The sequence below is a fragment of the Lasioglossum baleicum genome, chromosome 16, assembly GCF_051020765.1.
Source record: "Lasioglossum baleicum chromosome 16, iyLasBale1, whole genome shotgun sequence".
NCBI classification, from domain to species: Eukaryota; Metazoa; Arthropoda; class Insecta; order Hymenoptera; family Halictidae; genus Lasioglossum; species Lasioglossum baleicum.
In genome coordinates this window covers 8,111,145-8,134,727 of record NC_134944.1, presented here as the reverse complement: position 1 = coordinate 8,134,727, position 23,583 = coordinate 8,111,145, and the positions used below count along the sequence as shown (strand labels likewise).

General features: G+C 43.9%; 4 protein-coding genes and 1 long non-coding RNA gene across 7 annotated transcripts; 3 read left to right on the top strand and 2 right to left on the bottom strand.

The window, feature by feature from the left end:
- Positions 1 to 614: 614 nt before the first annotated feature.
- Positions 615 to 2,084, top strand: LOC143217118 (uncharacterized). Its single transcript, XM_076440918.1, has 4 exons — positions 615 to 842; positions 913 to 1,512; positions 1,583 to 1,770; positions 1,840 to 2,084. Exons 1-4 carry the CDS (start codon positions 752 to 754, stop codon positions 1,885 to 1,887), a joined length of 927 nt encoding a protein of 308 aa, XP_076297033.1. The 5' UTR covers positions 615 to 751; the 3' UTR covers positions 1,888 to 2,084.
- On the bottom strand, positions 2,058 to 3,310 carry LOC143217121 (large ribosomal subunit protein uL4m-like). The gene is made up of 3 exons (XM_076440920.1): positions 2,999 to 3,310; positions 2,310 to 2,718; positions 2,058 to 2,243 (listed from the first exon to the last, which is right to left on the bottom strand). The coding sequence occupies exons 1-3, from the start codon at positions 3,308 to 3,310 to the stop codon at positions 2,098 to 2,100; spliced, it is 867 nt and encodes a 288-aa protein (XP_076297035.1). The 3' UTR covers positions 2,058 to 2,097.
- Positions 3,311 to 3,321: 11 nt separating this feature from the next.
- Positions 3,322 to 4,762, top strand: LOC143217126 (DNA replication complex GINS protein PSF1-like). Its single transcript, XM_076440924.1, has 5 exons — positions 3,322 to 3,461; positions 3,737 to 3,923; positions 4,023 to 4,087; positions 4,147 to 4,453; positions 4,532 to 4,762. Coding segments are annotated over exons 1-5 (705 nt in total). The 5' UTR covers positions 3,322 to 3,459; the 3' UTR covers positions 4,676 to 4,762.
- A 203-nt stretch (positions 4,763 to 4,965) lies between these two features.
- Positions 4,966 to 23,350, top strand: LOC143217111 (NF-kappa-B inhibitor cactus-like). Of its 3 annotated transcripts, XM_076440905.1 has the most exons (5): positions 4,966 to 5,321; positions 5,945 to 6,227; positions 9,761 to 10,160; positions 13,931 to 14,283; positions 19,322 to 23,350. In XM_076440905.1, the coding sequence occupies exons 3-5, from the start codon at positions 9,838 to 9,840 to the stop codon at positions 19,696 to 19,698; spliced, it is 1,053 nt and encodes a 350-aa protein (XP_076297020.1). In that variant the 5' UTR covers positions 4,966 to 5,321; positions 5,945 to 6,227; positions 9,761 to 9,837; the 3' UTR covers positions 19,699 to 23,350. The 3 variants fall into 3 exon arrangements, with proteins under 3 accessions (XP_076297020.1, XP_076297022.1, XP_076297019.1); XM_076440907.1 differs by lacking the exon at positions 5,945 to 6,227; XM_076440904.1 differs by lacking the exons at positions 4,966 to 5,321; positions 5,945 to 6,227 and having other exon boundaries at positions 9,707 to 10,160.
- Positions 7,978 to 9,269, bottom strand: LOC143217132 (uncharacterized). Its single transcript, XR_013010736.1, has 3 exons — positions 8,926 to 9,269; positions 8,499 to 8,633; positions 7,978 to 8,423 (listed from the first exon to the last, which is right to left on the bottom strand). It is a non-coding gene; the product is annotated as an uncharacterized LOC143217132 (long non-coding RNA).
- Positions 23,351 to 23,583: the final 233 nt, after the last annotated feature.

The following is a 23,583-nucleotide window of genomic DNA, read 5'->3' as shown; positions in this document are numbered from 1 at the left end:
CCGTATTTGCCATAAGGTACAGTACAAATTCCGGCAAGATTCATTTGCTCTTGCTAAACCTCCGTATAGCGCCAATTCACGCAGCGGCAGAACGCCCAAACTGTTAGACAGTTAACAGAAAAATTACCGACAGAGACATTGTGATGGTAACGTCATTTTCTATAGTCTCATCGGTGCCAGAGAGAATATGACCATTGGAAATAAGATTGTATTTTATTCCGCTTTCTCTCTCTCTTGAAATTTGTCTACAAAAATTGAAAATTGCGGTCGTATTCATTCTAAAATTCCCGCCACGTTTTGAACAACGGAAGGCAGTAACGTATCTATATTGTGGAGAAAGCAGTGGGGTACGATTATTGGCGGGAAAGTACTGGAAAAGTCCAGGACATGAGAGACCAGCGTGTTACGAATAATTGGTACATTATTATGAATATTTGATCAACATAGGTACACATATTATACATTCATTTCTCAAAATCATACAACAAAATTTGCGGAATTATGCGGGGTGATCAAGATACCCGATTTTAGCCGAACTTCTACTTTACCGATGCTGAGATCGTTGCGCACGCGCAGGAATCTCGTCCATAGTCCATACAAGTGGGCAGACTATAAATTCATTCTCCGTGGTGTACAACTGATTTCAACGTTCCTGATTGCTGTCTGTTGCTGTCATTCAAATAGCGGACACGAAAACAAACGTCTTCTTCATCGATTTGCATTGTTATCAATCTCTATCAATCTGTGAACAATGAACGACGATCCGAGAGAGGTTCTATCGCTTTTAAATTCGCTGGGATTCGTAGGAATCACTGCGCAACAACTGAAAGGTTTTATGAAAGGTAAACATGATTATTTTATCTTTGTACATTTCGTGCACACTTGTTAATTACTCTTTGCTTTCGCCGGCAGACTTGAAAATGTATAGAAAAGTAAAAGAGCACGAACGGCAACAAAAGAAGGAGGAATTGGCGAGGAAGATAATAGAAAAACAGCAAAACGACATAAGAAGAATTCTCCGAGAACAAAGGAGACAGTTCTCTGTGGACAATGTGTCCACCGATTCCTCTAGCTCTGTCGTTGACACTCCTATCGTACAGATAAAAGTACATTGTGTATCGAACGACAAGGAGAACAGTGATTATTTCAATTCTGGAGATAGTCCTTTAGCTGCAAGACAACACAGTGTTACAAAGTCAAGGTCCAAGACACTGTCTGATCCTTACAATGTTAGATCTGTTAGCACATCCTGCGATGGGGCGAGTAGTAACGTCCAGTTAAAAAGCTGCAGAAAATGTCCTGAACACTTGCGACGAGATTCCGGTGTCGCAAGGAAGTCGAAAACAAATATAGACACAGATAAAGTAGTGCAACAGGTGGAGTCTGTATCTCTGCAACCCAGGAGGCCACTGAGTGCCCCTAATTTGTTAGAACATGAGCGAGAAAGGGCTGGAAGTAGTCAGGCGAAGAGTGTGTTGTCTACTAAAACCTCCCAGTCCGGGACTAAATCCTGTAAGATTTGAATAATGCCTGGGCTAATATAACAACAGAAATCAATAACTTATTTCTATTTTATAAACAGTCATCAGGCCGTGGAGGTTGCAGCCAGAAGCTCAGAAAGCTCACAATATCAAGAAATCAGACCCAGTTACGCTTTACCAGAAATACCAACAGGAGTGGAAGCAAATGTCCTTCCCGGGAGAAGCCAAACACGCTGGCTTGAGATGGGCGATTCGTGAGAAGATGCTAGGCGGAGATCCGCATCCCATGGTAAGAATTTTCTATAAACGATGGACTATTCTCCTCTTGTTTATTTCTTCACAATGTTTTATCTTTCAGCCGCTTCCTGCAAAGTCGACCAGTATGCCGATTTTAAAAAGAAGATGATCTCGACCAATTATAGGAGACAAATTTTTCAGTAGATTTAAATAACTATAAGGAATGCGATTTTTATGGTTGAATATGGTAGTTCAATCTGCGGACGGTGAGCCGAAAAACTTCCCGTCTTCCGAGGGTTCACCGTTGCGAGGAGAAGGATGTTAAAAATGACGACAATCTGATCAATATAAACGATTTAATTTTTCCTTTGGCTCGAGTTTACTGCTGGTTGACTCTGAACTTTTCCGTCAATTTCTTGTAATCTGGTCTATATAGTTGATACAGAATCCGTTCTTCGATCATACGCGCTGCTCTCTCCGTGAGGACCAATGTATTGTGTTTCAGCATACTATACACGTTCAGCCCTGAGAAATAGACAAGGGTGAATTGTTTGAAATAATCGAACTGCACATGTTTGGCAGTAGTCTTACCATATACGGGCATGAGATTAACATGCTTTATATTATCTGTTGCTGCAGTTATATTTAAGGGCATAATGTCTTCGGTATCGACAAAAAGTACAGAAGGACCCCAGCCTCTTTCTTTGATCATGTCTTCTATGTAAGAGGGTTCCTGGGTCGGTATCTCTAAATCGTTGACTATGAAGAGATCATCCTGAGCGAGTTTCACGGACAGAGTGCAATAGAGACCAGCGACGCGTGTGAAATAGGGCAGCATGAAAAAGTGAGGCGTTGGAGATCTAGGACCGTGTATTATACCACCGCCTCTCCACAATGGTGACCGTATGCTTCCATGACGGGCCCTGCCTGTGCCCTTTTGTGGCCAAGGTTTCTTACCACCTCCTCTTACCTCCGCACGTGTTTTTGTGTGAGCGTAAGACTGAAACGAAACATTTATGTTAGTTCAATGATAATTAGACTGTGGATTTTATGCATTTATGACAACAATGGAGAGGTATAATATCAAACAGTGAAATCATTAGAAAAATTTAAAGATACAATTACATTATTTTCGACCTATTAAATACATCAAGGAAGAAAATAAGTTTCTATTTCACTCCAGTTTATTGCAATTCAAGTAGAATATTTTTATTTTGCATAAAGATCCGTAGTCTAATGATAATAATGCTTATGAATGATTGGAGTAATCCGATAATTACCACGAAACGATACATTTTCTGCCACCTAACATTCTGGTGAATAATGTCCACCCTTGGTGCTGCCGCATAGACCGCAGGGTGCAAGTACACTAAGCCTAATCTCTTGCTCTCGACCGTGTCCAAATTTTCCAGCCAGACTTGTCGTACCTTCTGATACTGAAATTTCTCATCTCTGTAATTCGTTTTGGAGATGACCGGGCCAGTCGGCTCCAAACTAGTCGTCTGTTCACTGACAACAGCTGTGCACAACTTTAATGCCTGCTGCGAACATGTTTGCAGTCTCGCAGCAACGTTTCTGAGGATCATCGACATTTTTCTGAACAAAGTTTGTTGTTATTCTCCCACCGTGTTCATTATTACACCGATAACCTAACCGCTTTTCTTCTGCTTCAAGTATAATACTCGAGTTCCGTGCAAGATGGTGCTCAAGTACGCAGAGGTCGCTGTCGCTGCTGCCGACCATGTGAGTTTTGTTTTCGTCTTCGATAAACAGATGATTTCAAATTTTTCAAATTTGTGTTATTATTGTGCCGTTTATTATCCTCAATTACCGATGAACCTTGATAATTCAAATGTCAAGGGGAAGCTGAAATCAATTTTCAGAGGTATGTTGTCGGGTTTTTAAATAAAAAGGCTCGGCAAACGAAAATTCTCAATTAGAACGTTTCGTACAAAAATTGAATACATTTTTCTCGACTTGTAAAATTACATGCTAAACAATCGTATTTCGATTTGCAGGAACTTGAAACAGGAAAAAGAGACTTGTCTTAAGAATTTTTTAGAAAAAGTCAGTCAATGTAACTTAAATATACACTGTTATTTTATTGTATTGCATTATATATATATACTGCTAAAGATGTATGGAAGGAAGGCCTTTAAGCTAATAACGGAATTAGATTTGTCTGCGGAGATCCAACCATTCAATGTAAGTTGCACAGTGCTGTACATAAGATATTTCTATATTGATCAAGAAAGCAGTCCGCTATCATGAAGCACTGTACAACTAAAGGGAAATATATTGCAGGAGGTAGTAGTCAAGGAAGTTGTCGAGGAAATGCATGCCCTGTATGATGCAAACATGGCCGATAGGTTTGTAAATGTTTAGAATACAATTAAAATGAGTCACTGATCGAACGTATCGATTCTAGCAATGCCATTCGAAACGAGGACAACCTGGCTCTGTTGCCATCGGTTCAACTCCGGCACATAGCACTGACTAGAAACAAGAGATGCGTCTTGGCGTATATCTATAACAGAATGAGGAAGCTGAGGGAGCTGAGATGGGAGCTGGGAAGCATTCTGCCACCGGAAATAAACACCAACTTGCTAAATGCAGAGGTTCAATGGTTCCAGTCCTACAATAAATCGTTGGCTACGTACATGAGGTCTCTGGGAGAAGATCAGGGATTCAATCTGACTGCGAACATGTTGCCTCCGAAAACTCCTTACGTGGAGGTAATTGATAAACGAGAATCAACTTCAAAACGTTTGTCAACTTATCGTACAGGATATGTAATTCATTTTGAATTTCAGGTGAGATGTATGGTAGACTTTGGCAAGCTAGAGCTCGAGGATGGTCAAGTGATATTGCTGAAGAAAAATACGTATCACTTGTTACCCAGAGCGATCTGTGAGCCACTGATAAGGCAAGGTATATTGGAGCATAACACCACGTAACATTTTTCATCGTTTCACATAAATAAAAATTCTGTATATTTTTATTCCCCTGGTTTTCGTATTAAATTGTTCTTGGATTACTTTCTAGATACAGTGCACTCAGTCGATAATGCTCGTGACATTTCGTGCAAGACAATCGTTGCTATAGATGGCAGAAAAAAATGTGACCTCAAACGAGCTCTCCACCTAAAACAAGTTTGGCCGTTATACCTTCTCCACGCCCCCATCCACAGAAAACCGAGACAGTAGACCGTTCACATAACGAGCAAGTTTAGTCTGCATGTATTCCGGGAACCACCGGATTAGGAAATAGATTATCTTCCAAGTCGATAATGACCCAGCTCCGCCTAAGATCATGCTGAAAAATTCGTGGGCCCGCATAACGCATACCCAGCCGGCTTCATTAGGAATTTCCCGGAGAGTCTGAAATTCTGTCCGGCGGCGCTTAATCATCGCAAAACAGTATGAAGTTGCTTGCCACGGCGAAGGCGCGGATTCTCGGCTCGTTCGTGCATGTAAAGCTTAATGATTAAGGTTTTCCTTCTAATCGAGGACGACAGAAACAACTTTTCCACCGATAGCATCAGTCCGCCGTCTATATAGCATGCTGATCATCGTGGCAGCGGAAGACGCCTCTAATTATCCGGTAAGCGACCCACTTTGCATTTTTCATTGATCGAAAGAAAACAATACGAGGAAAACCGTCCGAAAAAGCTTATCCGCGGCGATTATAAAATACGCCAGGGTTTTTTACGAACGCGTGAGGGTATTGTTCTCGCTTTTATTGATCGATCTATGGGTCATAAGTTCGATCTGATTTTTAAATCACGAGTTACGACAATCGGCGATCGTCCGATTACAATCTATTTTCGCCAGTGCTAAAACCCTCGCGTTTCTTATCGCGTTAATTATGCGAGATTTCTAATACGTGCACTACTGATGTGCCCGGAGATTCTACGGAGATTACGTAATTCTCTTATCCCATCCCAAAGGTTCTCCCGTATCGGTTATCTCATAAGTAATGCGAATCTCCTGTCTTATCTTTATTTATATACCTTCCCTTGTTTTCTACAATCCGCGCAATCGCAAAAGATTTTTGTGTTTCTAGAAATATAACATTCGCATTGCTTAGGGAATCACTCAATCTTCCGTTCGAAGGTATAGTAATTATCAGACTGCGGATTTTCCAAGATACGGGAGGGATTTACCCCTTCTAAAAACATAAAATTCCTCACACGTCGACCTGATGCATTTTTTCTGTCACCCTAGAGTATCCTGCGAAGCTAACATAATTAATTGCATCGGTAAAACATTCCCAAGTAACGTCTGGCTTCCACATAAGGGATAAGATCCGAGGAAAACAGATTCCCCCGGGCATTGAGTCATCGACGCGTTTCCAGAACCGTGAAAAAAAAGAGAATAAGACGACAATGGGAAGATACCGGGGAAACTTCTTTTTACGAGAACGCAAGTTCCTCGAAATTCTGTCCTCCGGCTGTGGACCTCGCTGCTCCACCTGGCCTAAAAAAATGGGGCCTCACCGGGACGAAGTGTAGGTTCAACGGTCGAGGACCTTGTAACTCGAGGTGCAGCAACAAAATTCGCTGATAACCGACCTATCTGCCTCGGCGAATTAACTCTTCTAAATGATGCAGAGATAACATATTTCCAGGGCTTATCTCAGGTTTTTCCCAGGTGGCTTAAACATCGGTGCCTTCCCAACAACAATTTCTCTGCTACCAACCGCGGCTAATTTTACTGCTTTTCTCCAACCCGTTGGCAATACCTGACGCGTAACGCCTTTTCATAATTCCCTGTTATTAACTAGACTCGGGATTTTTATGCGAGAAGAAAATCTTGAAGATTACGGGACATTGGAACTGCACATAGGAATTCTTTCCTCCCCTTAATAATTCTAATAAGTTGAAAATAGTACAAGAGAATTAAATTCCTCTAATATTTCTGTTACCACCACTACCAACAATTTCTCCGAGTCGAGCACACCTTGAGCAATATCTTCTCTCGGATTCGTTGACAACGCTCACCGCGGAACGCGTTTTCCCCGCTGCCGGGTAATTACCCGATGGTAGATATAATAATTCGATTTTAGCTTTGTTAGATTCCTACTATCAGCAATAATTTATCCGCTGTCGATCACGCGTCGCGCTTTTCTCGGCTCCACCCTACAATAATGTTTGTCGTGATTTTCCCCGGTAATAGAATAATCGCCCTGCGATTACTAATAACGATAGTAGTAATTGGAAAAAATCGCTGAGAGAAAAGGAAGCGGCGGTTTCGTTCTATTTCTATACATTTTTCCCCCGATTTCCTGCTTTTCTCATCTTTCTAAAAAGCGTATGCGGTTAACAACATTCCCCGTTTTTCCTCGATAAGTACGCCGCCGCGCGTTCATCTTCCGCGAAATTTGTTGCTGCACCGCGGGCTATTTGTTCGGTGTCGCGAACGCGAAACATTTTTATTTAATTATATAATTCGCCGTGTAATCCGACGATTATCCGGGATAGAGGTTGCGACACCCGGACGAGGTAACGCGGAGGCGAAAATTACGTGAAAAATTACATAATTGTTTTGGCCGCGCCGGGGCGCAGGATTAACGTGTATATCGTTTATAAATGGTTTTACGAGCGGCCTTGTGTTTCTCAGTTTGACTTCCATGTCTAGTCGACCACAGTCGTTTACGATTCTCGTAACGACAGATTATACTTATAGGAGAGCACATATTGTACGACAATGGCCCGTTATTGTCGAGTCGGCGTTGTCGCTCGGCCTCGTTTGTGTTCACGATAACACAGGTAGATATACACACAGCTGTGCGTTCGCTCTCTTTGTGTAGCGACCGGGTATCTGTATCCATTCGTTTGGGGAAAACCTGTGTTTAAACGACTCGATGAGGAACGGCGATGAAACCCATAAAGCTATGTGGACGCCGTCGCTATTTTCTTGGTATCGTAATGAGCCAACAGACCGCCAATATTAACGGAGATATCCGAATGGAATTTCCGGTGAGCCCGCCCGTGTCTACATGGAACATCAAGCTTCGAAAGAAAGTAGTACGGTGAAATCTGCGTGGTCGCGTAGAAACTGCTGGATTGTCCCGGCGACGCTTTCCCATCGTGCATCGCCAGAGACAATCGGCCGGGCATGGGCATGTCTGAACACCATAAATCACCGGTGACACTGCCTCGGTTTTCGAGGTATTGTTAACAGGTGATTCGGTGGTCGAGGGACGCTATTGTTCCTCGGTTGACCATTGTCATAGGTTTATGACGGAATTTTATGGTGCAGGTAATACACCGTAGGGATATGGACTCAGGGTAATTGGGAATGGGAGTGACATTGACTCTTGGTTTACTGGCTTGGTTCGATATTTCCATAGAATGGAAATATGGGATGCTAAAATAGCAATTTCGTATAGATTTAACAAATATAACAATTCATATAATTAGTATTCATTTTTGCGGAATAGTTAGATGGAGATTCAGTATTTCGTATACTTTCGAATATAATGTGGTCGTTGAAAATCCTATGGAAGAATACGGTCATAAAAGGTCCGCAAGGTACAGTGTTAAAATCCAGAAAAGAATATCCAACACAACCGGTTCGAAAGCACAAAGGCCGAGAAGGGGAAAAAAGAAACGGCGGTCGCAGAGTTGTAAAAGTTTTATTTAAAAAAAGCAGTTTGTTCGTCTTCACGCAGAGATAAAGTCCCGGTGTGTTTTCCCATCATCTAGAACAGCAAATTCCGCGATCACATCTACAGTTCCATGAATTTCGACACTACGTACTGTAAGTACATACGTACACTGTAAACATGCGTACCCGAGGATATTCCCATCTCCCATTCAGCTGTTTGTCCTCTTGATCTCTGGATTATTTATATTCTGCTGTATTAACCTTGAAGCTGATGGATTCCTTTTACAGTTAGGGTAAGTGATATCTGGAAATAAATTCCTTGAAACTCAGATTTCTGTGCTGACACTTCGAACGAGCAAATTATAATCAGTAGAATAATTATGAAAGTGGTCTAGGTCATATATTTCTTGTTTCGAGATATTTCAAGGAAAGGGATATCAACACTAAATGAATTCCATAGAATGTTGAAACAACAAGCATTATCTAACGGTTCATGTTCGACAAAATTTCGAAAGAATTACATTGAATTAATTTAGTTTAAAATAACGTGATTCGACCATCCTGCAATTTTTCAGAAAACATTTATTTTTAAGTACTTTATTCAAAATTCCCGGAAAGCTTATCGGGCCGCGGTTCCATCGAAAAGCGCTTATCGCCGTATCTTTCCAACGACACAATTGCCGAAAGATTTTCAATTTCCGTTGCGTTTCTGTTCTTCCAAAGCGCGATTATCTACTAAAGAATGCAGAGTCGTGTGTCCAGGTCTGTGTGCGTGTGTGTGTGTGTTGGCCCTGCCAGAGAACGATGGGTTTTCCCACCCCTACCCTGCAAGTTTCTCGTAGCACGAGCGTACGATCACGAACCGCCAGGGGCGCCAGCGTACGTGCGCGGCCATAGCTTCTCTGCGAACGCAATTTTACGCCATCGCCATACGGACGGTCAGTCAGACGTCAGTTCGTTTAGACAGCGCGACGAGTATCGACGTTCTTAACGACACCGAACGAAAACACGAACGCACATGACGCTAGAACACGCAATATAATCTGGACCAGTAATCGCGCGCGCGTATAATCTGGTTGTTTTTTTTTTTGTCGGTCCCACGAAACGAATTAGCGAACATTTTCTACGAACAACGAAGTGAGGTTCGCGAGGATCGACAACACGCAAGTTGGAAACGAGATTGCGACGTCGATAGGAAGGAACAACGAGTACACATAGAAGCGTAGCCGAAGCCACAGCTGTGTAACGTGCGACGACGAGCGACGATCGAAAATCGATCATCGGTATTAGAGAACATAGTTGTAAAGTGACGTTGCTTGGTCTTAGTCGAACGACACAGTGTTGTATCTTGGGGCTCGATCTAACCTTAAACGCGATTACGAACGATGTGGAACTCGCCGAGCGAGACACCGATCCCAAGAAATGTTGCAGAGCAAGCCGAGGATAAACTCAAGGAGAAAGGAGGAACGGATTCCGGGTTTCTGTCCAGCGGTAATCTTTTGGTCAGCATGGAGATCTGCGAGCAGGAGGTCACGGATGCTGTAACTGCGCCCGGTGCACCGGAACCAATGATGGTGGACAGCGGCGTCGACGTCAGGCTCGGCGAGAGCCTCAGCCAGCTGTCGCTCAAGCAAGTCACCCTGAACCGTCTGGCCACCGATGACCGGGTTCAAACCGAACCCACATTCGAGCTGACCCCAGTCACCACAGAGAAACTCGAGCAACGAGACACCGAGGTGTTTAGGATCAACGAACACCCACCACAGATTCAAAAACCCATGGTGATCGACTGGCAGCGTTGCTACACCCAGGATGACGATGATGGCGATACGTGAGTACCTGTCATTTTAATTACCGGGTTGTTACTAGTGGCGGGAGAATAGGAGGCGTGAGCGATTCGACAATTTATGATATTCGGGTACCCGAGCCGCGGTTTTTGATGGCTCGGGTGCCCGGAAATTGCGGGCATAGCAGAAATGATTCAATTAGTGCGAAAATTAAGAATCTGAAAGCCAGCATGAAATCTGTGGTTGTCGGGAAAAACGCCGCACGTCACAATTTCAAAAAGTTCGAGTTTATGCATTAGTTGAGCTCTGTAGTATAGGATTCACGTATTTACCAGAAAAGAAAGATAATGCAATTTAATCAAAATGTTCGTCCTATGTCGAAACATTAGTGATCAAAACTTGAAATTGTGTGACATGCGGCGATCTTCCTGACAACCACAGAAATATTTCCAAGGCGGTCTTCTGATTGGAAAAATGTGGTGTCCATGGTGTGGTTCGGAACCCACCTTAATAAACTGTAGATAAAACAAATAAACAGACAGCTGATCTTTATGCATTTATGGCACAAAAATTATCAAAATTTAAACATACTGTTACATTATTTCCATCCTATTCAACATATTAAGAAAGGAAATAAATCTCTATTTCACTCCAAATTGTTGTAATTCATGTTGGAACACCTGCAAAATTAAGTCAAGTGTTGAAGTATACTAAGAGTGTCCCGGAATATTTTAACGGTCCTCGGGTCTTTTTATCATTGACTCAGGTCAGAAGTGGAAGGCCTGCAACCTTCAAATTCAAAGAGGCCCTGAGTAATAAAGTAAGGGTACTCCCACATCTGTTTTTCCCGAGTGGACCCAACAGGTGTTTTTCTTTCCCCTAAAACGTTCTCTGTAGCTCTACTTCAGTTTCGACTCGCGAACGATACAGACGTCTTCTGACTAGTTCTTCTTCGGTCAAATAAAGAACAGACAGTTTGAATTCTTGCTCGTTATTTCTGTATTATAAATACCCATTTCTATTAATTCACATAAAAAATTTTCATTTTGCATAAAGATCCACTGTCCACAAATAAATAAGAACTGTTGTGCATAGGTCCCCTTCTCTCTTCAATCGTTACTAGGTCAAATAACAATGTACTGCAGTTAATTTTTTGCTCTGCAGAAAATGCGAGGTCAACTACATAATTACTGTCACATGATCGCTCGGTTCTGAGAGGTTAGGATGCACCACAGATTCAGTCAGCTGCTCTTTAGACTCTCTGTCTTCAGAACGTAATACACATTTTAAGATTATTTTGAACGGACGTATGTATGTCATTATTTTCAAGGGATTAGAGAAGAATGTTTGACGATAGTTGTCATCGTAGAATTGCATCGCGTTGCATATTTATCGCACCATAGTCTGTGTCGGAGATCAAAGGTTCAATGGTCATAAGTCATAACAGCTGTCCAGGCAACTTCAGTAGGTTATAGGCGTACGATGGACATCTACTATGACTAGACTATTCTAGACTATTCTAGACTTTTCTTAAATGTAGAAAATTCGCAGAGTGATTTTACGCAGAGATTGCGTGGAAATATTTGTCATTGGAATCGTAATACCGATAAGCAATTGTAGTTGACTATAGAGTTATTCTCGATAGCGATAGAATGAGGAGCAGACTTGTTGACATTTGCGAGGGACATTGTGATCGGTTAGGAATTTATTCAGAGTTGTTGGTATTGAATCGATTCTCGGTTAGCGTAGCTTAATCGTTGTAAACAAGAAATGGGTGAAAGGTGCTTGGGACGACGACGCGAAATACATAATGGTCTTCACTACGGCATGTTTACATCGGCGACGGCGACTTCGTCATCCAGCCTCTACTATGTTGTTTGTGTTCCGCGTCCACGTGGCCCGAGTCACTCGAGAGTATTTATACATTCTCGAGTAAATCGGTGGATATAATTCGCGGTGATTCAGGTGTTGCTAATTTACTAACGAGGTGAAATATATTTGAAATATTTCGAGCGATTCTCGGATTCGTTTGAAATTGGCGGGAAATTCCTGTCTCGGCTCGAACTTTTGGCGGGAACTTCCTATTCGAGTAATGAATGTATAATGGTATCGTAGAGTCGATTGAGTCCGATAATGAGTTCCCCGTTAATTATTCGTCGGGTGAGAAATCATTCATATAATTTTTGTTTCTCCCGCGGTATGCGTCATTGCGATGATTACGAGTGTCATTGCCGCGATAATTACGATGGGCGCGTAGATCTGTCGTCATCAAAATCCCAGATCTCTGACTCGTTCTTTTCGTGAAGTACAGTAATGCCTCGGTCCATGTATTCGGAGGAGAACGTTCGCTTTAATTTGTTTTTTTATGATCCCTTTCGCAACGTACATTGGTGGCGAAAAATATTGCAAGAAACACGATACAATTCCCAACAATTTTATAAATGAATAATTAGAAATGAATGTTTCTAAATTACTATAATATTTCATTTATGCACGGTCTTGTTACACGCTGCTTTTTTTACTTATGCCTAGACTCGGATCATTTGCATTTATGGCTTCTGAAAATTTTCAAAAAATGCCACAATATATCCTTCCACAGAATTTACTCAAATTTTGATATATCTCAGATCTACACAAAGGTTACTACCGCTGAAAATAATATTTTATTTGGTTCTTTGCTTTGGTTCTGGAGCTGTTCGCATGTATCGGAACATTACCGGAATACTTCTGGCCGCGCACGCGCGTTCTCGCGGCTACCTGTAGCCCACGAGGCTTTCAGAGCGTTGTTTTTAATGAGCGTCCTCGCGTATCGATCGTATCCACGATAACCATGTGAGCCGTTGTTGAATGGGCGTGATTCTTCGTAGCACGGAGAAACAATGACTCAATAAACTTACGTTCATCGAACGCGATTTTCCCGGTACCGTCCCAAGAGAAATCTCATATTTCATGAACGGTCGTCACCGTAACGGGTGACGCGTTTCAAATTCGTTGAACGTATCTTACGAGAGAAATTCCAATTCGATCTCGGTTTTTTCGTTATCGATAACATTAGGAATTTGCATAATCGGCACCATTAATAGATACACGATCAGTCGCGCGAGTACTCGAACACCCTGTTCGGTTTCAATGAACATTTTTATTACATTGTATAATTTTGCACAGCCACGTTTTCCTGCATGGATTAGGCTTCGCATAAACTAGCGAGCGTCAGGAAGGATGCTGGCCTTTCAATAGGGGTGCTCTAATTCAATTATTCAAGAACAAAGTCTTCTAAAGTCACTTTCTACGAACTTTCTATAATCTTTTCTCTCATTTGTTTCTCAATGCTCGCATCAATTATACGAATGTACCCAAACAAGCTAGCAAATCTTTTCATCATATCTTTGTGAGCATCATCGTCACCTGTAATGACTGTTTTTGCGGTTCCATAAAAAACATGTTGATCACGAGGGACTATCTCCGCGCGGCATCACACACATACGGAACGTGGTTACGTTTTCTTATCAACGAGCGAACGACATTTAACCCGTTAATCTTTCAATTTTTTTCCACGAGCAAATCTCTGCGGTGACGTTGTAGCGTAGGCTGATTGATAGTATACATACTTTATATCATCATTAGAACTCATAGACAACACAATCGTCTATATTGTCCATTGCGTCTATTGTAATGTATATTGCAGTCTACACTGCACTGTGTCCGAAACTGCTATAAATCTGTTCAGGGCGTTCTCCTACCTGCAAAAGGACAATGAAGAGGCCCGAGCAGGTTAACAGGATTTTACGAACGATGTTCGCTTTGTGTTTTTCAGGCTGCTGCATCTTGCGATCTTGCAGGGGTTCTGGAAGGCTGCATTCATCATAATACGAATGGCACCGCACTGCTGTCTGCTGGACATTCTGAACGACGATGGACAGTCTCCGCTGTACCTGGCTGTGTTGACAAGGCAGCCGAGGATAGTGCGACGGCTGATCCTGGCAGGTGCGAATCCTGCTCTGAGGAACCGTGGCGGAAACACGGCCCTTCATCTGGCCTGCAAAACCGGAGATCTGGCCTCGGCCATGGCCCTCACCGATTCTCTGACGCCTCTCGAGAGGAACTACCTGTTACCTGGAGGCAAGGTGCCTGCATTGCCGCAGTATCTTGAACAACGGAACTACGATGGTAAGTCCTTGTACCTGGACCCCTCTATCTCGGCTTCCACTAATACCTTGGGTGTGCAAATCAATTCGGTGCCAATTTTTAGTCATATTCATAAAGCAAGTGTACAGGATTACGTTTAGAAGTATTCGCCGTCATTGTCCTGGCTGTAAAGTCATCAGTACATATTTTCACCTCTTCAATGGGCCTTTAATGTCCCCCGGGACAAATCGCGTTAGGCGGACCCTAAAGTACGGAAAGTGTCCCTCGTCCTTTGTCCAGGATCTGACCGAGCTTACTAGTGGTGTTAGGGTGTGCCCATACCAGAGCGTCTCGAGAAGACAGGGAGCCTTGCTCCCCGTCAACCCCCTAGAGATTTGTTGCCGCAGAGACGTCCATCGACGACCGCGGCCTTCTCGAGACGCTCTGGTATGCGCACACCCTTACAGGATTTAATCGACAGTAATTGTTCGGCCAGGTTCAAGCTGCTTGCAATGTATCACACCCATAAATTACCATCAAAACGACCGCAAGACCTTTCAGTCTGAAGGAGATGTAATATGTAGTGCACATATATTCGCAATTCAACTCGTTTATTAAACTGTTAAATATTTTCACACTACGATACAACTGAATACAAAGCGGAACTGAATACAACGAAGTTCGCAGCAAGCAATCGGAAAGTGAAAAGAGGCCCTCCGACGCTTTCGGAGGGCTATTTATTTAGCCTTTGACAAAAGGCAGCGTGCCCCGTGGAAGGGGAACGAAGGCTCGGCCGTGGAAACGTTCCGCGCGAACTCCCTTGTTCGTGCGGGGGTGACTACCAGATATTCAGTCCTTGTTTCAGTCACGAAACAAGGACTTTACAAAAAACCGGGTAATTCCAGCCTGTGCGAATCTGTTTGCCAGATGTATTGCAGGCCTATCCTCGGCCGGCCCGTACCGGGCCTAGGTGGAATATACCGTAGTTCTCGAAACCGGTAGCGATCGAGTCGCTGCAAGTCCTAAATGAATGGGCTTCGGCGTGACCGCGGAAGATCCTCCGGGGCCAGTCCCTCGTTCTCTCCCTTCAGGCCCGAAAAGGAAAGGCACCGAACTTAATTGCACACCTAATATTTCCGCTCTGCGACTCGACCCCACCGCGGCCCCACAGCTCCGCCCCTCTGGCCACGTGGCACGATCTCTGCCAATAGAAAGCAGCGTCCACTGCCCAACATCGCACTCATAACGTATTGACGCGACAATAACGAGAAAAGTTTATGTGTAGACGATTTTACTACTGTGAATGAATGTAAAACGTGATTCCCGACGCGAAGAACTTCTCCGTGCGCGCAGTATTTCACTATATTGGCCACGATAAGCAGAATGATGCGCCTCTGAGCAATGATGTACGTCCGAAAAGGATGATGCAACGGACATCCTTGCGTAATAATCCCGGGAACTGAATTTTTCTTGTGAACCGCTCGAAACCGGACGAATTGTTTCCTTCAATACTAATCGGCAGACCCCGCGGTTTCAACGGAGACTTATTTCTTGTTTTGCGTTGTCAAAATTCGAAGGTCCACTTAAGAGCTGATCGTTTGAACAAATTGGAGGGGTATTGCGACAGTATCTGCAAATTCTTCCGATTTTCCGTGTCCCTACGATCAAGGAACAAGCTCTAGCTTCTGGGGACCTAAGAATAGCCATTCAACGCTCACGTTCCACTGTGTCCTCGTTTCCGTTTCCATTGTGCCGCGTAAATCATATTCGTCTCGGCTATTCATAGGGATTTAAAAAGCGTGTCTCGCAGATATCGTCTGTTGCGAAAAAAAATAAACGAACCGACGACGCGTGCGAGGCGAACTCTTGACCCTGTACGTCGAACAACAGACATAATAGGTAGCATTGTGCGACGTCTATGGTGTGTTTTATGAGGAGGCGAACAAGCGACCGTGACAACAAGAGAATCCTCGGGAAATCCTAACAGCTTTTACCGCATGAAGCAACAGTCAACCTCGGAGAGCGTCGCGAGGCAGCGCGTTTTCGAACAGAGGCATAACAATCCTGTGACCACGATTACGCGCGGGTTTCCCGTGATTTCATCGTGGATCGAGACCGTGATCCACGTATCAGAATGCGCGCAATTCCCTCTGGTCAAGTTTTATTCCTCTGGGGTTTGATCACTATAGTTCATCGAAGTCGATATGGCAGCTGATTTTTCAGGGCAATTGTGCTCCGTGGAATTTAGCAGAGATTTTTCTGCGATTTTCAATTCCAGTAACTAATTTTTTAGCTGAACTACTCCTCCGGGGTTGATCACTATGGTTCATCAAAATTCTCTTAGCCAATTGGTTCCGTGGAATGCGTTGAGATTTCTCTGTGATTTTTTATTGCGGCAGTTCATTTTAATTGGCAACCGATTTTTCTATCAGATTGTTAACCGGGCCTTTCCCCGTATTTTAATTGCAATAGTTCATCATAATCGTTAACGGCAATCGACTTCCTTATTTCTTGCCTCGTTCTTTCATTCATAACAATTCGCTAAGTGTTTTTTATTGAAAGGGTCTGCCACAATCGGTTTTCCGTACTTCTTTCATTCTTGACGAGGATTCTACTTTCGACAGCAACGTTTTGAGGGAAACCGATTCCACGAACAGCTTACTCGGAAGACTTCCTTGCTCATTGTGTTTCGGCTCGTGATTTCTCCGACCCTCTCGCCTTTGTTTACCCGGGGGCTGTTCCGAACACCCGTCGAGAGCTTGGTCGTCCCGAAGCAGGAAAAGCTCAGAATGGAGACCGTTCTTTTTCGAAGTTCCGGGATTCCCCGTGTAACGTCATGCCCCGACACATACACTCCATTCCGGGGCGGATGCACGAACCGGAGGCAGCTGGCGTAACGGCTGCTTTTGGACCATGACGAAATATTGGGCTCTCGTCGGTTTGTTTGAACTGATTTTTCGTTTGTCGGGCGCTGTCCGCCGGGAGTCCATCACTAGATCTATAGATGTTGCTAGACAAGCTCGAAAATCCAAGCTGTTCGAAGTTCAGGACATTTTTGGGCCTAGAATATTTTCATTGAACTAAAACAAAAATTGGAAGAATACACACTAAACGAGACTGATGTGTATTCCTTTATAATAATAATAATTGAATTAGTTCACATTTCATAGCACTTTTACGCTAACACGTTGAGTAAATAAATAAAAAGTGCCTGCAGAACATATTTCTGGACAGTAATTCTAGTGTTAAAATTTTAGAAACGTTAAAAAATGGTCTCCGCTCGAAAACTTCGAAGGTAAATCATTTGCAAACGTTCCAAACAAACCGCCCCCCGCGAGAAATCGATGGGGCAAATCCCGAAGGGGTGTGTTCGTGACAGTTTCGCGTGGCGCGTACGTAGATACCCGTGACGTACCCTCCACGATCGACCGTGTTAACGTAAACAGCATTCACTCGTAGAGCTGGTTGAATGGGGGTGGAGATCGATTTGTCTCGAGGGTGGCGTTCTAATTCAGGGCCGTGGTTTTCCCAGATTCCTACAAGATTTCGCCGATCGATACGACCGAGTCAGGGTTGTCTGTGCGGTCTCGCACGACCGTGCGAACAAAAGATGATAGTCCAAGGGTGAGAACACCCGACGGAATTCGAGCGGGTCGGTTTCGTGCGTGCGCGTTACATCACGCGCCGGGTGAGACGGCCGGCAGATGTTTTTGATATCTAAAAATACCTGCGGGACTATTTGCGTGTGTCGCGGTATTCTCGGCTCTCGATTCGACTCGGGAAACCCCACATTGGCGCGGGACACGGTGGGCTCGGCCCGCTTTCACCCCCGCGTGCGAACAGCCAGCACTGAATAATGTCGAATTTGCAAAGGTCGAGACGCGGAAGTGAAGTTACAGCAATCCACGGTCGAATATAAATGGGTGCCGTAAAAAATAAACGCCAATCATGTTAGTCTTATCTTTTCGAGAGTGGTACTAATGGATTGCCGAGGCTCTTCCGACTAAAACCAGCCCAAACACGACGCACATCAAAACCATGCCCAACATTGTGCTTTTTGCGTTGAATATAAAACTAGTCCGATTTGCGTCGCGTTTCGACTCGTTTTAATCGGAAAAATGAGACAAAAATTACTTTATTTGAAATTCTGTGCGAAGAGTGGGGAGGGACCAAGTGCGGCGCAGTGGAACACGACCACAATGCTCGACCTTCTTCTTTCCTGCTTTCGAATTCCGAATTTCATTAGACTGAACGGAAGGAGGAGGATCGTCCGCGATGTCGTTCACCGCTCGCCAGATTTCAATTGCAAATCGGCGATAAATCGCGCACCGGGAAATTCCGCGCGAAATGCTAATGGGGCGCCAACAGCAGCGCGTGTCGGCGATGATCTTCTGTTACCACGTGGCGTAGTGGGAACAGCGTGTAAATATTTCAGTTGAAACGTCAATCGCGATAGTTCACGGTAGAGATCGGCAATCGAATTCCGTCGATGGTACCAGCGAGCGATGGTCGCGCACCGATGGTAACAAGGGGTGGTTTAATTTTAGGCGGGTCCCCTTTGATCGGTACGAACCTAGTTTGGACCGTGGGACGACGGCCAAACCTCCGACGACAATGATTCACCGTGGCTTCCTAGTTCTATGTATATCTTTCTAGAAGCATGTGACTCGGTCGCATCATTCTGAAGTACGCGGCCGCCCGTGGCCCCCCTCGGTTAGGCTCGTTCTTCGATTAAGAAATAGAAATCCGTGGCTAAATACGCGACGAGCGGTCACAATGCGACCGGCAGCCTTCTAATTCCGACGGCGGCGCCCCGTTAGCAACCGGTTGAGAATGTTCGCCAGACTTAGGGCTATCGCAGTGTTAGGAATTCGTATCGCTGTTAATTAACTTATTTAAATTCTTAACATATCTACCGGAAGCTTATTCGACAATCGTGCTGCACAGAAATTGATGATTCCACCCCCTGCAACCGAGTTGCAGAGCACTACCACTTCTGCACATAATTTTCTAATTTCTCGAGCTTCCTTCTAGCAGAACTTACTAATATACCTAATCATACTGATTCTTCTGGTTCCAGGTGATATGTGCCTGCACGTTGCAGTAAACTCGGGACATGTGGAATTAGTACGGCTTCTGGTTCGTCTCGGAGCGGATCTGGAAGGCAGGGAAGGATTGTCGGGATATACTGCACTTCATTTGGCAGTGGAGGGTGGCTGTCGATCAGTAGTCACGTTCCTGCTGAAAGAATGCAGGCCATGCTTAGACGCCCGGAGCTATGGAGGCATCACTCCCTACCAAATAGCCGTGTACAAGGACCTTCAGATCGCCAGCGAGTTGGTGAGAGCGGGTGCAACCCCGAAGCCGCTTCCGGAATCGGAATCAGATTCGGATTCGGACATCAGCGATGACGACGACGCGATCGACGCAGTGAACGTAGTCGGAGTGAAGGTGTAGGATCCTATCCATCAATCGTTTCGAGTTTCTCCCGTTTCCGTGGGCCGATCGACGAGCGACCGATCAAGGACCATCACGAAACCGGACATCAGAAACGACAGCACAAGTATTATAGATCAGGCGATTCCGACGCGATCGATACGGTCCCTCAGGATAAGCGATAACAAATTGTATCGAGTGTTCTCGATATCCTAAAGTCTCCTGGTGCATTATCCGGGCAGACAGACAGAGTCTCGCCCCTGTTGTACATAATCCCTTTATTCTGTTAGGGAAAAAGGCGGAGCGTTGTCGAGCTCCGTCCGAATAATATTAATAGTAGAACGGCACTGTACGAGCGTTGTTGCGTAACGTGTCCGCGATGATTTCGTTTTTTTTAGTAATAGAATGGCCTTCGACAAAAATCGACCGTTGCGAAATCTTTGTATACCGTCGCGGAAGTGTGACGAATGGGGTTAGCGGGAGCAACGGAAGCATTTATAGCGTATGCTAATGTGTGAAACACGACGAAGGAAAAAGATTCACGTATATTCATGAACTCCGTTGGTCTGTTCTTAATTTCTGCACTCCCTGCACCACTAATTAATCGCACGCGCGAATACGAGCACGGTTCTCGCATATCTCTCTCCGTCTCTCGACGCTCGGTTACAGGGCGAGTTCGCTGGTCGCTCTTTCTTCACGCTTTCGCTACCGGTAGTCTACTAACGACCCAGCTTGATCACTTCCTTTAGAAGCTCGAACATCAGCAGTTCAGTGCGGTTCAAATAAATCATATTACTCGAAACGTTTCACTAGTTTATTAATATGAAATTGTTAGCGGTATATCAGCCACTTTTAACAATTCTGAACTGTTGATCTTCGGTTTCTAAAGGAGGTTTTTATGTAACCGGTATCAGCACTGTCTCGAAATAGTTGCAATTATGACACTCTAACTGCGAAGATTACACGCAGAGTTAGGGTTTTCGTTCTTTCGGAATTCTGGCGATCATGGGCTAATTGCTCGAAACGAATGCAACTACGCACCTCGCGAAGTTCAGACTGACCTATCACGGTCAGTTTTCAGCAAAGTCGAACCGGTTGGGCTTATCGTCGCAGGTCCGGGATCGTATCGTGCCGCTAATTAAATTTAATCTTCCGCGAACATGACTGGCAATCCGTCGCACTGATCGACGTGAAAGTGTCCCCGCCGAATTTTGGACTGAGACGAAAACGGGGGCCGTGGAATTCCCGCTGAGTAATCCGCGGGGTTAACCGATGATGGTCTTCTGCTCGTCGCGATATCTGTAACAGCGTAAACTATATAAGATAAATTCCATGCACGCGCTCGCGCGACAGAATTGTGACTTGATTCACGCTGAAAAGTGTGTCTACGTAGTTGATCGTGTGTTATTCGGTTGATAGGTCAGTCTGGTGGATAACAAGTTATGAGCTAAAGAATCCGCGCGCTGCGGCTGCGAGACGCTAAGGGGGAGTGGGGTGGCGGTGCACGTTAATTTAGCCGGGACCCAACGTAAAAATGTAGAGCAAGGACCGGGTTGGTTATTTCGGGTCGATCGTCCGGTGTGTAACGGTCTAAGCATTCCAAGAAGCTCGTAGACTTATTCCTTTTTGGGGGAGTTTGGTCTGCGAGGCGCACAGGTTCCGGGATATATTTGGAACCGAGCAAAGAGGGGATGTACAGCGACGTCCAAAACCGTGCGTCCACATCCAAACATCTCGTCGATCTTCTCACCCCCCTGGCCAATACATTATTTTTTTTTTGCTGATCTCCCGGCAGCTAGATGCCAGATCCACCTTGATTTTCTAGTTGAATCTGGTAGAGGTGGTTTTGAATTTTATACTCCGGCTTAAGCCCTAGTTAGGTGGATTATAACCCTGGGTTAGAATAGACGCCAGATTGACCAGCGAAATGACGATTGAGGTCGTAATTTTTCTTAAGAACTCAATGAATTTTTCTTCTAATTATATACTTTGTAAGAATTAAAATAGTGCTAGTTAGATATTATCATTTTTAATAAAAAAAAAGAATAAGCTTAAACTTTTTTAATGGAGGAAAGAGAAGGTGGCCGATGGCCGAGTACTTTGCTCCCAAGGCTATATCGCGGACGTAATTCTGTCAGAATTGCTTGGTAACGCCAAGTGTTGGTAATTCCTTTGGTTGTGCTGGGTACTCGTGCATCAGGAAAACCCATTGAAATAGCGTTCGGTAGATTGGAAAGGAAAATAGAGGATTGCGGTTAGTGGCACACCGATCGTGCGGATAAATGTCCCTTCGGATAGATAAAAAAAAAAGCGAGATCTCGGCGATAATACAACACGGTTATCGAACTGCTTCGAGGATGGAGAAAAATATGCACGGACGAGAACCGTGGGGAATCCCCAGTCACTCCAGTTTGTGTCGAGGGAAATACCGAGTTCCGTGGCGACGAAAGCGCCTGCCAGATCGGGCAACCTTGGCCAACCGAGCAGACCGAACCTCCTCTCAGTGGACAAAAAGTCATTCATACTCGCGATACCGCCCCCGCACCGTGAACCATCGCCACCTCTATTTTTTTCCTGTTTCCCTACCGATGGACTTCCTCCTTCGCGAATTCGTGAACTGCGTATTTTTAGTTTGTAATCTCTCGTAAAACGCGCGACTACCGAGACGCGTGTCGGAAAAGTCTGACGCAGTTTCATGGAAAAGTTTGACGCAAAACGACGCGCGTCGAGACGTTCTATATAAGTTCAATTTTTAGCGCTTAATTTCTTTCGTACGTAAGAAAAAAAAAATATTTGTAGATTTACCTCATCATTTTACACGTTATTCTGTCTCTTTGACTTGCCAAATTGAGCGGCGACAATTAATTAGAAATTGAACATGTTTGACGCGTAATTGCACAATTGGCAATTATTAGGTCTCTCTATAACCCGTTCTACGCATTTTTTACGGCGCTATATAATCGAATACTAATTGCGCCGATTTAATTTATTTATCGGGAACTGCAGGTACGCGAGGCCTTGAAAGCAGTGGGTCAGGATTGACCCGTCATACGTCATTAGACTGTCGTTATTTATGCAAAAAGCTTAAGTCAATCGTGAGAAGTCGTAATTGCATGAAAATGAACATTCTCTTTAAGAACGTCGATAACTCGGAAATATTGTAACGATATTCGTCGATTTGACTAATGTTCTCGTGGTTTTATATATTTTTTTGACATAAATGTGCATAAAGTCCGCATTCTACGTATACATTATGTTCATAATAGATTTCTGTATAACATCGTTACAATGATTGTGGCGCCGCTGTGTTCACTAGTTTCCGTGTAAACGAATCAAATAAATAAAAAGTCACGAGAAACTGTTGAAGGATATTGGTAAAACAGCATCGACGAGATAGCTCGTCTCCTTTCTGTTCACAAATTCAAAACCCTGTACATATCCATCGAACGGAGTACGAACAGAGTATGGTTTACCGTTCAAGTAGAATCGCAGTGATAACGTAGGAATTACGTAAAACATATGCAACATGCAATTAAGCAAATGTATATATGGTGCATGATCGGAAAGAGGTCGTGTAGGATGTACAGTGCCTCTCAAAAGTATGTGGACATTTTTTTTTATTACTGTCACTTGTGAAAATAGTTAAATACATAGCAATTACTTGTCCCTTTTATTTTTCTCCTGTAATTATTTAATGGATTTAATGATCCCCATATTTTTAAGCCGACTGTGACGATATTTACTGCAATTATTAATTACCAATTACGATCAAATATACGATTATATTGACAATATTAGTTCTGTTCGAAAAGGAATAATTTTTTATTGACTCTTTAATTAAATTAATTGTTTCGAATTAACCAATTTCAAAATTGTTTTTATCCTCTTGTTCTCAAATGCTTCGGC

Bases quoted from the DNA above. Each gene is read 5' to 3' on its own strand.
- LOC143217111 (XM_076440904.1), top strand. From the start codon at position 9,715: ATGTGGAACTCGCCGAGCGAGACACCGATCCCAAGAAATGTTGCAGAG. The intron at 10,161-13,930 runs GTGAGTACCTGT...TGTGTTTTTCAG, and splicing joins GATGACGATGATGGCGATAC to GCTGCTGCATCTTGCGATCT. The intron at 14,284-19,321 runs GTAAGTCCTTGT...TTCTGGTTCCAG, and splicing joins TGAACAACGGAACTACGATG to GTGATATGTGCCTGCACGTT.
- LOC143217118 (XM_076440918.1), top strand. From the start codon at position 752: ATGAACGACGATCCGAGAGAGGTTCTATCGCTTTTAAATTCGCTGGGA. The intron at 843-912 runs GTAAACATGATT...TTTCGCCGGCAG, and splicing joins ACTGAAAGGTTTTATGAAAG to ACTTGAAAATGTATAGAAAA. The intron at 1,771-1,839 runs GTAAGAATTTTC...TTTATCTTTCAG, and splicing joins GCGGAGATCCGCATCCCATG to CCGCTTCCTGCAAAGTCGAC.
- LOC143217126 (XM_076440924.1), top strand. The intron at 4,088-4,146 runs GTTTGTAAATGT...TATCGATTCTAG, and splicing joins GATGCAAACATGGCCGATAG to CAATGCCATTCGAAACGAGG. The intron at 4,454-4,531 runs GTAATTGATAAA...TTTGAATTTCAG, and splicing joins CGAAAACTCCTTACGTGGAG to GTGAGATGTATGGTAGACTT.
- LOC143217121 (XM_076440920.1), bottom strand. From the start codon at position 3,310: ATGTCGATGATCCTCAGAAACGTTGCTGCGAGACTGCAAACATGTTCG. The intron at 2,719-2,998 runs GTAATTATCGGA...GTTTCGTTTCAG, and splicing joins AGAAAATGTATCGTTTCGTG to TCTTACGCTCACACAAAAAC. The intron at 2,244-2,309 runs GTAAGACTACTG...TCTATTTCTCAG, and splicing joins TAATCTCATGCCCGTATATG to GGCTGAACGTGTATAGTATG.